Source organism: Dromaius novaehollandiae, chromosome 7 (genome assembly GCF_036370855.1).
Source record: "Dromaius novaehollandiae isolate bDroNov1 chromosome 7, bDroNov1.hap1, whole genome shotgun sequence".
In the NCBI taxonomy this organism is placed as follows: Eukaryota; Metazoa; Chordata; class Aves; order Casuariiformes; family Dromaiidae; genus Dromaius; species Dromaius novaehollandiae.
Window position 1 is genome coordinate 21,723,573 of NC_088104.1, and position 15,535 is coordinate 21,739,107.

The 15,535-nt window shown below is 37.5% G+C and overlaps 1 protein-coding gene across 6 annotated transcripts in view; it reads left to right on the plus strand.

The window, feature by feature from the left end:
• CSRNP3 (cysteine and serine rich nuclear protein 3) overlaps positions 1–15,535 on the plus strand; it is a 116,538-nt gene that overhangs the window by 78,062 nt on the left and 22,941 nt on the right. For all 6 annotated transcript variants that reach the window (XM_064514872.1, XM_026094161.2, XM_026094185.2 and 3 more), the window contains one exon: positions 1,429–1,599. In XM_064514872.1, coding sequence (XP_064370942.1) covers positions 1,429–1,599 — 171 coding nt within the window. The remainder of the gene's footprint in view (positions 1–1,428; positions 1,600–15,535) is intronic.

A 15,535-nucleotide genomic window follows, 5' to 3' on the forward strand; every position in this document is an offset into this window, starting at 1 on the left:
TAGCCTTGTTTCCTCTAATAGTAGTCAGCCTGACATATATTAGTTTCTTGACAGATTTTTTCTTTTAACATATAATCATAGAAATGTTGTCTGGAAGGGCCCTCTGCAGGTCATCTACTCCGACCTCCTGGTCAAAGCAGAATGCAGTGTTGGCCTGGGATTAATCAGTCCTCAAGTCAGCAGCAGTGATTTAAAAAATTCCATTTCAATGAGGAATGCAGATGTCTTTTTTTCTGCTTTCAGTGAGATTTGGCAGTAGTCTTTGGTAAGTCCGTAGTGCTAGGGTGTGTCCTACCTGCTAAATCTAGCATTTCATCCTAGATAAACTTTTTGCCTGGATAAACATCTGCACTGCTTGCCTCTGCAGTGCTGTGGAAAGAAGCTTGAGATTGTGACAGGTGTGTGTCTGCTGGGCAAGCTCCAAGTGTCCTTGATCTCTCTCAGTTAGTTGAGCGTACACTTTCTCCTAAATGATGCACAATTCATGTTAAAGTTCTACCTCTGCTGCTAAATTTCTGCTTGCATACTTACCTTTCTGATCTTCTGTTCAAATTCAAGGCTTCTCATTTAGCCATATGAGGCTTCTCATTTCTTAATATGGAGAGGGGAGAGTTTGGGAGGCATTTCCTTCAGATTTTTTTTTTTTTTAAAAAGGTGCATTGCCTAGTATTTAGTGCCTCTGACTGGAATGGGGAATTTCTGAATTCCAGATATTTCCTGACCACAATATTGGTGTATGGTCTTTGTGAATTCATTGCATTTTATCTGTCTGTAATACAGGAATTATCAGGTAATACTCTCCTATGATGTCTTATAGGGGTGACATGAACGCTAATTAGAGCATGCACATTTGGGAACTGGAGTGTTCAGTGTGATTTCTTGTCTTTTAAATCCATCTCTAATAATGAACATTCCTTCCTCCACTAATGGCCTCAGATACTCATGTCTATGTGAGGGCCCAAGTAAGGGTGTCTGAAGAGAAACTCCAGTTTCTTTCCTCGTTTGCGGTCTCACAATTTAGCGCAGATAGGGGCTGATGTCAATGGAATCAGGGGTTCCAGGCGCTTTGAAAGATGAGACTGTTGCTGTTACAGTTCTCTCTGGCCTGAAGGTGTCTGCATTTCAAATAAAATTTGTGTACTTCCCATGAAAAGAGGTAACTTGAAAATGACAAAAACACCCCTCAGAAAGCAATTTGATACGTGTTATTGTAACAACAGAACCATCTTCACAGATAGGAAGTTAGAGTTCAGCCTACGAGGGCTTTTCCCTTTTCTCTAGTTTCACCGTCTCCTGATATATTATATCTAATTTCATGTTGAATGGTTGTGCAAGACTGTGGCAACTAAATAAAAATGACTTTGGAGACTGACTTGCTACTCTGCCTTTAGAGGTTTCAATGCTTCATTGCTTCTGTTCCTGTCACAGGTACATGTGACAGCATTGCAGCTATGAGCGGAATTCTAAAGAGGAAGTTTGAAGAAGTTGATGGCTCCTCACCTTGTTCCTCTGTGCGGGAATCAGATGATGAAGTATCAAGCAGTGAAAGTGCTGACAGTGGTGATAGTGTCAATCCATCCACCTCTAATCATTTTACCCGTAAGTATTAAAAGTTGTGTACCTAAATAATTCTTCCTGTTCTTCAAAATAAACTAGACTTTATGGTTAGATAAATGTGATGATGTAAAAATGAACTCCTATATGCCACTTTTCATCACTGATCACTTGGTACATTACAAGGAGGTGAGTGTCATTATCCTTAACTTACAGATGATAAAATTGACTTTCAGAGAGTTTGTGACTTGCTCAAAGTGACCTAGTAGACTTGTACCCTTTTGCCTTCGTGCTATTGATGTAAAATTATTTGTAATTCTAAAAATTGGAAGTCCCTAACTACTTGCTATTTGAATTTCATAGCTTTTTGTAGTTAACCTTCAGAGTTGTCACACTGAAGATATTTGAACAGGTACTCTAGCAAAGTGTTTTAGGTAAGCTTATTTATTTTTCTTGGATAAGCATAGTGAAGCTGTCAGCTATCTGCAGTACTGTATTGGTGAAAGTTTTTCTCCAAAGCGAGTAATAAAATTTCTTTCATTTAGGAATTGAGGAACATTGTACATTAGGCAAAGAGATACTGATCATTGCAGTAGTTTCTGTTCTTCACGTTCATGTGGGTATCTCTGTATTCAGCAATTGTTTTGTGTAAGGATAAGTGTTTTTAAGTTAGCAAATCTAGGTAGATTATGTGGGCAGCTTATCTATCAAGAATGAATTTGGGGTTTATTATTGTTGTTTATGATATTTGTTGTAGGTGGTTATGTTATTTTAATGGTGAACTGCATGTTTTAAACAGCTAGGGTTTGAATCCTTCAGTTTTGCTGTATAGTAATCTCTCCACTGAAGCTAGTGGAGGAATATAGCTGTTTCTTAAGATTGTGGGCCAAGCAGCAGGTAAGGGCTCCTGGTCACCACCCATATACAAGGTGATCCTTGTAAGTACGGTTTAGGTTGTGCCTAGAAATCATGCTTGTTGCATGTGATATGGAGGATCTCACAACTGATTTGTCTATCAAATGCTGTTGTGCAGTTCGAGCTTGATCTGGACATGAAAGTCCAAATCATCTTTGATCTAATGTGGAACACACCTGTGAAAAGGGTTACACGGGCACAACTTTTCGGATGTGTCTGTGTGTAACAATCTCGATGACACGTATTGCATTTAAGATACAGTATTAGTAGGGGACCTTATTTTATAAAAATGACACAAAGGAATGAGTGACCCTGTAAATCTTATTGGTAGTATTAGGCAATAGCTTGGTGACGATATTATCTGCATGCTGATCTTCTAACTTTTCCATCTGTTTAGGGCCTTAAATGGTTATTCATCATAGATTGAAAGTAGTCCTTTTGCATCAAACAATCATTGTCACCCACACAGAAGACAGCAATTTTATTGTGAATATACAGATAATATAAAAAAGGCTAATAATTCAGAGGCGAAACTTGGAAATTATAATACATGTACGGAACAATAAGCTTTGGTTGTAGTTGACACAATAAATATTATAGTTTAGCTTCTGAATAAAATCTTTAAGGGCAAAGTGAAACTGTAGCATTTCAGAGTATTATGATCCACATAACAGGTATTTTTGACCAGAGTAATAAATGTCTGTCTGTCTGTCTATCTGACAATTCCTAAAAATTAAAATATAAATATATATATATATATGTATAAATAACATTTATACATACATATATATCAGCTGGCAATATGGAAATACGAAGAGTAAATTGTTTTTATGTGCTTCGATACTACTTTTTACAAAGTACTGTCTTTAATATAGATGCAATGGCCTAAATTCCAAGAAATCAGTACAGAATTTTCATAGTTTTATGTAGAGGTGATTTGGGAAGAAAGTGATTGAATGAGTGGCCTTGCTGTATATTTGAATAGGCAAGTCTCAGGGTCTCCAGCAAAATGACTCTTGGAGACTGGTATATGGCTGAAAGTGGCATCTTTCAGAGTCTAACATTTTGCTTTGCTATTACTGTATGCAGTGCATTTGGAGGGGTTTGATAAAGGTAGCAATTTTTTTTTTATTGGTAGGAAAATAGGGAATGTTGATGCTCAGGTGGAGTACAAAATGGAAAGATGGTTTTATCCCCGCTTAGTTACTTTCACCTTGCATCCGGATTTTCTTCCAATCTGCATCGTTATTTCCTGGCTTTACCTGACACACTAATTTAAGCCATGTTACACCCGATGAGAAAGTTAGATTTTGTTAAATAATGGTTAAGGTGATACAAATGAGCTTTTTGAGACATTTTCTTCTTTCTTATTATTAAAACGTATTAGTTATTCATATGTTTACACAGTCATCTACCAATTGAGCAGTATTAGAAAAACTGAGATCACTAGTTTGTAGCTGGCCTTAGACACATCTGCTAAGAGCAACTCTGTACTAAAAAGGTAAGTCTTGATGATGATGTATGCTAGTAAAAGTTAATAGGTGTATGAAATAAAAACTACTCATGTTTTAGAAAAGATCCTAATTCCTTTCCCATTTAAAGTAAATGTTAAGAGTAATATTAACATTTTTCTTATTTTTGCCAATTAAATAGGATTTATTTTTAGATGCTTGACAAAAACTGAAAGATTTTCAACTTGATAAATGCCTCGTCCTAGAAAAAAACAATTTATTTTTGTTCAGGTGGCATTTTTTTTTATTCTATTCTTTTTAAATTTTTATGGAAGAGACTTCATGCCCTTTATACTGGAAAGAACACATTTTAAATGGAGAATTTATGAAGTTTTTATACATGTACAAGATTTGTTTTCATTTTGGTTCATGTCAGTTGTTTGACATTAGTTATGTGTGTTAGGTTTATGCTTCTCAGGACAAGAACACTTTTGTTTTTATGTTCTTAGATTTTTTTAATTTGTAAATTTTTAAAGTAATATTATTTGAAAAGCCTATTTTGAGTTCTGGGTAGTGATGAAAAGTGAGCTGATCCTGCTGTGGTACTTGGCCCTGTTTTGTGGAAGCAACGAGTATGTGGAAGTAGCACTTCTCATAATCTTGTATGTATATCATGACGTGTGTTTTACATATGGAGTAAGTTTCCTTTTGCTCTTGAGTAAAATGCTACCTTTAATGCACATCATACAGCCTGTGTATTAAAAAATAACCTTGATGAGGCAGGAGGGGCTTGCCTAGTGCCAGGAAGGGTGCCTGATACAAAGATGCTTCTCTCTTTTTTGAAATAGCTTTGAATCATAGCCCCAGCTTATTAACCAAGGCAGCAGAGAGACATTTTCTCTCAGTGGGGAGAGCATTGCCAACTCCAGGCACTCTGAATGTACGTTACTATTGCATTTCAAAAAAAAGTTTGTATATTCAGGAGTGCAGTCCAGTGTTGTACAAACAGGGTTGTAGTCAGTGTGTTATTTCACTTGCCGAATGAATACACAGGTGTCTTGCAGAGCTGCTGCATTAGAGCTCTCCCGTAAGTGATACTTATTTGAAAGGTGCGTGCAGGCATTTTGTTATGCAATAAAAAAACCTGTTAGCAATGTACATTAAAATATGTTTTGTTCATTCTTTAGAGACATTCAACTACTGAAATAAGAGATAGAAGCATTCCTATCTAGAATATTCAAATGAGTACTTTTAAGGGCATATGGAAAGGAGGAGTTCTGTGAAACTCCTTCAGGACAGTAAACAGACGGAAAATAGCCAGTGCGGAGGAGCTGTAGCTAGCACTCTTTCAGTCCCTCAGCAAGCATGCAGTATGTATAAACCTATTAGAATAGCTGATGCACCTTGTATTTAGGTAACCCTTGAAGTGCTACCTGTTGGGTCAGATAAACAAGAATGCTTCAGCTCTCCTGCTCTGTTAGCTGTTAAGTTCAGTTTAACCTGCCAACTAAACTAGGCGTATGGCTGCTGTGGATCACGCAAGTGGGGCAGAACCAGAAGGTGGCTTTAATCTGAACAATTATCCCTGTAGTGTGGTGGCAGAAAATATGTGAGTAATGTGTCCCTAAATGCTATCCATTGTGATTATTATGCAGAGATGACTGCCTGGTTTCTTTAACAGTATATTCATTTAAACAAATCAAGACAGCAGTAAGAAAAATCTCTTAGCCCAAGTTACACATATCTTTTTCTGAGTCATGAAATTAAATTACAGTGTGCTTCAGGCAGAGTGTACTGCTAAATAAAGTGGTTGCTGCTTTCTGCTTCAGAGCTTTCAGTTGATTTAGGGTTAGTCCAATATATATTTATATAAAATACAAAGTGCTCTATAAAGCATAGATAACTGTTGCAAGGTTCATAACCAGAAAAATAAACAACTGTTGCTGTCTCTTGGTCAGGTAGGTGTGTACATCTGCAGGTTTTTAATTCTCCTATCAAATGGTGATCAAGCAGTTTCATTATCAGACATTATCATGACAGATATAATCCTTACTGTCTCTTTTACTTACTTTCCTCAGTCTGTTGAGATCATTTCAGTTTCATTCAGCAGGCCAGTAGTCAGGCCACAGATTTACCTTTATAGATGCCAAAGCATATTCAAAACATTACTAACCAGTCTGCTTACCTGTCCCATCTCACAGCCCCTCATCCATATCAGAAAGGGCGATGTTCATCTTCAAATAGCAGTCCAAATGTGCAGTCTGTTATTAGTCAGGACTAAGAATATTTGTTCAAACCTACGTATGTGTTATTAGTCAGGCCTGAGAATATTTGTTCACTTTTTCTTGTGGGAAGGGGCATGTAAGGTGGGAGTGCACCCAGTGTAATTTCAGCTCCTTTTAATTTCCGTGTTGAGACAGGGCACCCTATCAGCTGCCCAGCAGGTTTTCTTTGGCAATTGCCATCCCAGATGTCTGTACAACTCCATGACAGTTTCTGCAGTTTTGCACACTGATAGACACTAGATTCCATGCTGGTGCCTTGTAGAGGTGCCTATCCCTAATAAATGCTTGATCTATTTTTCTGTTAAAGAAAAATATCCAAATATAAGCTGCAGAATTACATGCAATTGAAAGAGCTGTGAAGACCTCATTAGGTCCAGCCTTTGGTTCTTTTGTTCTGGTGAGAACTCCCTACACCAAATTAATCACAGATGAGTCTCTTAAGGAATACAATTTGAGGAGCTGCCTTTTTCATCTGCCATTTTGACTTCGGTTTAGTGAAGCTGAAACTTTCAGGCTAATGTAGTTATTACAGAGGCTTCTCAGGCAGGTAATATCTCTAACACTAGCTCATCTGAAAAGATGATGATCATATAATCTTCATCAACAGAAGGCAGAACTGTCACATGGTCTAGTGGATATCCTTCATCAGTTATCCATATCTTGCATAACAGTGTCATTAACAAGGTCATCCTACAGCCAACCCGCCTTTTCTTGATATTATCATACATTGTGTTGTTCTGCTAATTAGGGTGGCTATGGTAGTAGTGGTACTCTCTTAAAGAGTATTGGATGCCTGAAATTCATTATGAATGTGGCTGATCAGTAATGGGTTCTGAGGAAACCCTTCAGTCTTTATAAATATTGCCTCCAGCTTTTGCTTTTACCCTTAAAAATACCAGAAGGATTCAAAAATACAAATACAGCCCCATTGCATTTCTTTTCATATGCCCTTAAAATTACTCATTCAAGTATTCTAGAATGGCTAAAAATTGAGATTGTCTTGTCTGTGTGGTTACTTAGAATTTTGAAGAATTGTATCAAATCCTTTGAAATCTTTACGATAGTCTAGATTCTCTTATGTTATCTTTATGCAAAAGATACAAGTGTTATTTGGTGTGAGGTCAATGGCATAAGGCATTACCTGAGCCTTGAGCTTTAACTGTGTGTTTAATTACTGGTTAATGGTAGAAATCTATGTGGTGATGCTGGTTTATTATGGGAAAACACTTAAAGGGTGCAACTAAATGTAGGCATTTTTTTTTCGTGACAGCTTGCAATTATTTATATTGCCTGCAACCAGGCGCAGAATTTCCTTGTTAATGAGGAATACATTCTTACTGTTATTTGTTGACTCGCCTTATGAAATGCAAACAGATTGAGATTCTCTTGTTTCATTTTAAAAGAAGTGGGTTCATCTGGGCAGTAAACAAGAAATGCAAAGAAATTGAGTGAAGTGTGGTGTAATGTTTTAGCTTAAATACTCATACAAAATGGTAGGGCAGGATATGGCATGAGAGAATCTTGCCTGCTGTCTTTCATTGGGAGCAATGACTATTGTAGAGGGAATTTTTCAAAAAAGAGAAAGAGGGATTAGGAGGCAGGCTCCCGCTGATTTTTAGAAAGGTTTGTGTGACTAATTCTGTTTCTCTGATTTTGAGAATTTCTCACCTATAAATTAGTGCACTTCACACATTATACACACAAAGGGACAAGTTTTGCCTAAAATGATGGTTTTTTGGTCTGAAATAACTCCTAAACAAAAATTCTGCATGGAGAATGTTTATAACAGATATGCAAAATATGTTTGAAAATGTGAGGATGTGGCAGCTAAATGGGTAGTTGTATCAGACAGATAATTGCAGAAGTCACCCATAAGGTGGGAGAAAGGGGTAGACCGTAGTGCCTTAGAAGAGCTCAGTGCATACAACTGCTACGCATGGGTGTTCCTGCAAGGATACATGGTGACAGCTTTCCTCCTCACACTGTCAGAAACTAGAGCCAAGGTCAGAAATAATCATCCAAGAAACAGCAGCTGGCATTTAGAGCATTTAGAGTAAATGGTGAGGCAGAGGGCAGTTAACTGTCTCCACTTCTCCCCGTAGGCTGATTATATTTGCAGGATGGAGAAGCTGGACTATTATGATGAGGAATGTCACAGAAGAGTGTTAGAGGGATAGAGGATGGTGAGGAAGGAAACGTAAAGCTTTCATTGAAATTTTAGCAGTAAATTTCCAGCTTTTGGCTTGCATTCAAAGAATTTGACGTTTCTGTAAAATTTTAAACAAAACTGACGGAATGTTTAATTAAATGTTAAATGAAAAACCTCTCCTATTCATGTCAAACTCCTCTGTGAATTAGTCCTTTTCAAAAACCTTTTCAAATATGACATAAATAAATCTAGCATTAGGCAAGCATTCCCATTGAGCCACTCCTGTGAGGTGAGTTTAGCTGTGATTTTATCTGGGAGGAAGGTACCAGCAGGATGGAGCAGTAGAACGCTATCAGAGTGGGTGTTATTCCACAGCATAGCCCCTGTCCTGCCTAATTTCCATTCCTCAGTTTACTTCTTCCTGAGTGCACAGTTCCCTTAAAGACTTTCCGGTTCAAAGTTCTTTCAGAAAATGCCATCCTGTTCTCAAATGCATGTGTATTTTGGGGAGGGGATATAGTTGTGCCATTGTATTGCCTCCTAATGTGGATTTCTAGGCATATAGGAGAAACGTTTAATTTTTAAGGCATTTAAATTTGTAGATTTAGTGTATGGAGACTAGTAGAGATTTATCTTTTGGGAGGCACTGGGGGAAAGGTGGAAACAATTTCTGGAATATGCTCTTTTCCCCAGTTTTTGCTGTCTAGGAAGACTGCTAAGCAAGCTGGCTTTTGTAAGTGATGTTCTGACCTGGATTACTATGATGTATTAGGCTTGGCTGTTCTATATTGTTAGACTTGATTAAATACTGTGTGGGAAAGTCATGGAGCAGGTGCAGAATGGTGTTAATCCTCCTTACCATACTGGTTCATATGGTATGTAAAAAGCAGACAAACAGGATAGTAGAGTTTAGGAAAAGCAGCACTTCCCTCCTGTCAGAGACAGAGTTTTAATCAAAAAGACTGCTTCCTGCAGGTTTTTCCAGCCTTTTGAAATTTTCATGTGGCTAAGATACTTCTGCGATGGTGGCAATGAATTGCTTTGCCCTCATTGATGCAAGAGTGCTAGTAATCTGCTGCGTAGCCATATGGTTCACATTTATTTTAATGTGTCTTTGACATCAGGAGAATAGCTGATACAGCAGAAGAAAGTGCTTATGTTTTGGAGTTTGGCCAGAACTTAGGTTATTTATGTTTAGTAATCAAAGAACTACCAGTTTTCTCAGTAGAAATGGTTTGAAAAACATTATGAGCTTAACATGTCATTCCTGTCAGGATTTTATAAAATTAGGAAGCATGCTTTGCATTTTGTAGGCAGTGATACAGCTATAGTGGGATCCATTCTCAGTTGTGGGGTTCTGGATACTCTTTTGGCAGCTCAGTGTACAGAAGTAAATGCTCTCTCTTTCCAGGTTTTTCACTGCTGTAGTTCCACTGACGTCTATAAGGCACAGAGGACAAAATAGGATGTTCAGAGGCTGATAAAGCGTGAATGCATAGTGCATTATATGTTAGTACTGAGAGTAAGACTTTGTTTCAGTCTTCCAGTATGTTATTTCTGTTGCTTACCTATTTCATCAGTTATAATTTATTCGTATAGGAATGATACTTGGATGTTTCTCAAAGATATACTGGACTACTAGGCTAAATTCTGATATGTATCTAATATTGATTTTCCCTTTTGGAAAATTATTTTTCTTGGGATTGGGGAGTGGGCCTGTGATTGAAGTCTTTTACCAAGACATAAGAAATATGTTAACCTGAATTTTTCAAATATGGAAAGGGTTGGATTTGTGTATTTGTTCTTTGTATTGCATGTTTCATTTTATTTCAAGTCTATGCTTACTTACAAATAGTAAGTAAAAAAAATCCCCACCTTATTTATCTATTATTAATTATATATTTATTGTATTTAATGCTTATAAAAAGGTAGTCTCAGAAATTCCCAGATACATAAAGAACAGTTATTCTCAAGGAAGAGGGCACAAAATACAGCTTGAGTTGGAGAAAGAAGGGGGCCCCAGCACCGGCTGCAGACTGGTGCGGTGGCTGGGCAGGGGGGTGCGCAGGCGGCCCCTGCCATTGTGTCCCCCCCGCCTCTCTGCGATGTGCACTGCCTAAGGTGCTGGGAGCGTGGCTCCTTTACCAGGGGCAAGGGCTAGCAGAGGCAGCCCAGCCCAGCGCAGAGAGGTCCGTAGGAATCCCCTCTGCTGCTGGCTTTTTACTCTGTGCTTTGAGAATCCCTTGGTATGGGGTAGGGAGAGCCAAATTAAGACATTTGGAAAGAAGGGGGCAGGTTTCAAAAGTTGGAGAGCTTCTGATACATAGCTTTAAGTAACCTGTAGCAAATGAGTTAGTAATGAAAATCTAAGCTATAGTAACCTTCAGTCCTCCAGTGACACATAAAATGAAAAATAAATTTCATTTGTAATCTGCAAGGTAAATACAAAAAGTCTTAAATTTACAGGTCTGTTGGTATGAATATGGTGATGACAGCCATTATTTGAAAGGAACTTAGCAGCAGGACTTGGTGTTTTATTCCATGTAATTATGACACTAAGTAGGCTTCATCTTTATTGATGAACAAAAACCTCTCTTATTTTCTGACTTCACATGACTTGAGTGGTTCTCATTTTTCTTGCCATTCTCATTGATAAGAGTGACTTTCCAAAGCCAGAAAGTATTTCCTCACTGACTAGGTTTTTTGGTCAGAGAATTCTAGCAAAGATAAATGCTTTGTGCAACAGACATTAGCCAGAATGAATTGCCAGGTTAAAACCACTATTCATAATATTTGCCCCTCTCCCACTGACTGTCAATACAGCAGTGAGCTATGCCACACTGTAGCCCAAATGAGAAAAGAACAGCAGCCATGGAAGCTATCTTACATAGTTTTATTTAAGGCTGTTGTTGTATCTTTCGTGATAGATTTTTACATTGATACTTTCTGCAATTTTTACTTTAAATTTTTATTTTTAGAATATCTTTGAAAAATGAATTAGTGGGGCCTCCTGTTTCATGCAGACATACAAGTCACACTGAGTCTAGATAAAAACAGTTTAATGCACTCGATCAAGTATATCTATATCTATAAGCTTTAAAAAAATCTAAGGAACTTAATCTTTCCGGAACGGGTTCCATAAACCATCTTGTATGCCATTAATGTTTGTCAGTGGATGATAAAAATCATACTTTGCATTTAAATAGATAAAATGTTATATTAAATTGCAAACATTTTAATATAAATGGTGGTAATAAAAAATATGACTTGGTGGCCCAATGCAGGAGATGGTACCCAACTATATCTGTAGTTAACCACCTCCTGAAACAACCATAGTGATGTTTGTGTGTTTATTTTTAATCATTTCACAGTTCATCATCTAATATCTACTAGACCAGCGGTTGGGCTTTACTGAGTCACGCCTTCATCTATGTAATTTGGAATAGTAGCTCTGTGTGTGTGTGTGCGCGCGTGTGTGTGTATATACATCCATCCATCCATCTATATACATACATATGTACATGTGTGCATTCTTAGCAATATATATTGCTATGTCCTGCATGCTCTGCAATTGAGAAACAGATTGTATTGCGTTAAATGAAGCTTGTTGGGTGTCGGTGTGTAGTGTGATGAACAAAGCACTGGAAGAAATCTCAACTTCTTGAATTACTGCTAAGCAATTTCCTGTATTCCGTACTACTGAAAAAAGGACCTTACTGAAAACTGAAGGGCTGTAACTAAGATACTTAACATCTTGTGTTTAGGCATTGTAGATTTCTATAGATCTCTGACTCGTCTTACAGATGTTCTTAAATTTTGGAATTGCTGGAGAGTCCTTAATAGCCAGATAAGTGCATAAGCCAGGAACTGTGCATACCAAGAAATGGCAAAAGTATCCTACATAGTCATGAAATAATTATAACTGTTGTGGATAAAGAGAATTGTTATGAGAGAGAGACCAGTAGTTGAGAAAAAGGTGAAATAAAAGCATTCTGCTGTGCGTGTGTACATGCACATCACGAACAAAGACAACAAAAGGACAAGAACAAAGGTTAGGTTGATTTCTCTGAAGAGTTAACCATAATAACCACAGATGATAATTTTTCCAAGATTGCTTTGAAGTCTTTGGGCCTGATCTTTAGTTTGTTTACAGATGATTCTCAGTTTCCTTAAATACTCTGTGTCGCAGATTGCCTATGCTGTGGCTGTTAGCTCAGGTTCAGTGTGGCATGGATGTGGCTGTGGTGTGTCTAGATACAGGCCTGGATGCACAGCAGCTGCTTTTGCATAGCTAAGACACGGAGCTAGCATGCCCGACAGGACGAGCCGTGCTTCCACGAGGAGCCAGGCCAGCTGCAAGCAGGTTGTTAACTCGAGCCTGGCTCTGCTCAACCCAGAAGCTGAACCACTCAAATGTCAAGTGCCAAAACTCAAAATTTCAGCTGTTGGTATCATCTCAGAGGACAAATTCTAACAATGCTTTTTGAAGATAAGTATGTCTGAAGATGTTGTGACCTTTTCTGAGACAGTTCTGTACCAGTAATTATGTTCTTAAGAGTATCATCTTTCCCTCTGGTCATAGATATATTTTATGCATTGCAGTACTTAAGTTTTTATCAAAAGTATTAAATTCCATGTATTCTTAAACCCTATACCTATAAGTTATATTCATTGTTTAAATATATGAGAATGGAATATTTTTTCCCTTTATGGAAGTATAGCAGACTTAGGTATCAGACTTGTAATATACGTTAAACATCGTATGCGATCCATAGGACAGTTTTAGATGATGATGAATATTTATATTCCCACTGGCATCCTCTCCAGCCTTAAACTGGTAGACCCAAGAGAGTGGAGGTTCATTTTCAAAAATCACCTTCCAGTTCCTACTGACGTTATGTATGTAGCAGATGCTGGAATGAGTTAGTATCACCCCTTTTGCACAGTTGATAATGGCATTTGCTGATACCACTTGTTGCACAGGCAGATGACATGTAGGTATCTTTTTCTGAAGCTGGCCAAGCAAGGAAGCCTTTACCAGATCTCTTCCAGAAAAGTCTGGTGATTACATTCTCTTTGCATAAGTTTTTAGGTTGCAAGCTCTTCCTTCCCTGCAAAACCTTTTGAAACTGACTCCAAAAAGGCACACAAGCCAATTAATGATCCATGTACATCACTCCAAAAGGAGCCTGCAGGTGGATTAATGTCAGCAATTTTTTTCTGGGTCTATGTTCATGCTTTCTAATATATCAGAAAATAGATGTCCTGTATATCCTTTTGCTCTGTCATCCTTTCTGCTCCGTTTGGTCAGCAGAGTTCCCAGCAGTAATTGTGACTGATTTGACCCTACTATTTAAGGTACTATGCATGGAAAATAACATGTACCTCTGACTCTTGATAAGATGATCTGAGAATCTGAATTTTGGTTGGCCTGAAGTAAAAAAGCTCAATGGGTTATAGAGAGCTTTGTCACTGATGTTGAAAAACATTTAACTTTTCCATTGAATATCTACTTGTTTTTTAGAGAGAGGTGTCACTGTAAAGCAGTCCTCTGCTTAGAGGTTTTAGGAAGTACAGTAGAACAGGAACAGAGTGCTTTTGCAGTGCTGGCTCTGTGCAGTTGAATGTCTTACACCTCGCTTCCTTGCGTGCCCTTTGTTACTGAGGTGGTTGCAATTCTCCGGTCCCCTCACTGATGGCAAGCTGATTGTATTTTCAAAAACAAGGCAGACCTGAACATCTCTAATCTATGTTTCCTGGTAAACAAATAAAATCTTATAATCTTTTGCAGCTCCTGTCTGCTCTGCTCCTGAAAATAACGTTCTCATAAATATGAATATATTCTGACTATTTTCTAGCAGTAACACAGAAGAGATGACTACAGAATTATTCATAGAACTTTAGCTCTTTCCTTTAATGAGCTCTTGGGTGACACGGAAGCAGAACCATAAGATAGGATGTCTTTCAGAAAAAAATAATTGCATGTAATCTGAGGCGTCCGAATGTTTACGTGCTTGGTTACTTACACAGATTAGCATGTAATTTGCTTGACTAGGAACTACAGCTTTAATAAATAAAAGTATGAACTTTAATGACATTTGCAACAAATGCATGTGAGCTCCTGCCCTGTCTTCGTTCCAGTTGTATAGTGCTGGGTTGATAGTGCTGGTCGTTTTGCAATTACAGTATCCCAGTATCATCTTGAAGTTCATCTTAATTGCATTTTAACACAGTTTTTGTCAGTGATGATAAAAAAAAAAAAAAAAGTTCAACTTTGGTATTGATAATTTATTCACTAAAAGTGATAAAAACTATAAGGAAGTTGAGGAAATGCACAAAAAAGTTCTGTAAGACATCTCATCAAAAACTACAGGCTCTTGGAGAGAGATTGCTGATTTAACATATAGGCATAAAGTTAGCATGTTGTGTGCAGTGATGTATCCCAACTGTTGTTCTAAATTTTGACAAAACACATGCACACGTGTGCACTCCCTTTCCCCAAATGCCATACTGGAAAAGCTTATTCATGTAATCTAATTTTTACCATAATTACATTCTTTTTTTGGATTGGAAAAAGTTATATCACACAGTCGTCTTCTGAAGTTCATTTAACTATTAAGATCAGTGTTTAGATTGTGAATAAACTTAAAGTTGATTCCTTTATATGTAGAAAGAAAGTAGTCTAATCTAATTCTTCCATGAAAAGGATGACAGATATAAAACAAAGAAGCTTTGTTGCAACATTTGGTATTCCTGCCAGTAAGCAAAGATGTCAGGAAAATCCAATAGCTAAGTTCTAAAACAAATTTCTTTAAATTTAGACCTTATGTAGTAGATAATGAAGTTCACAGATACAGATTCAAAGGCATTAGTGTGTGCAATTCATGGGCATATTTACCTTCTGTTTCATCCAGAAGCAGCCTTTTTTTTTTTTTTTTTGATTTAACCTTCTTTATTTTCTTTCCTTTAATATTTTACCGTAGTACTATCTCTCATCCCATTTATGGCTGATTCTTTTACGTGGTAAAAATGCTGCTTGCACTTTGGTAGTTATCAGTATTGCCTCCCAAATACAGGCAAGATGCAACTGAGATTCAAATAATATCAACACAATTACATCAGATACTGGATACATCCCAGAATGGTTCATATGCCTCCTTCGCTAGGAACAGGATTTTTTA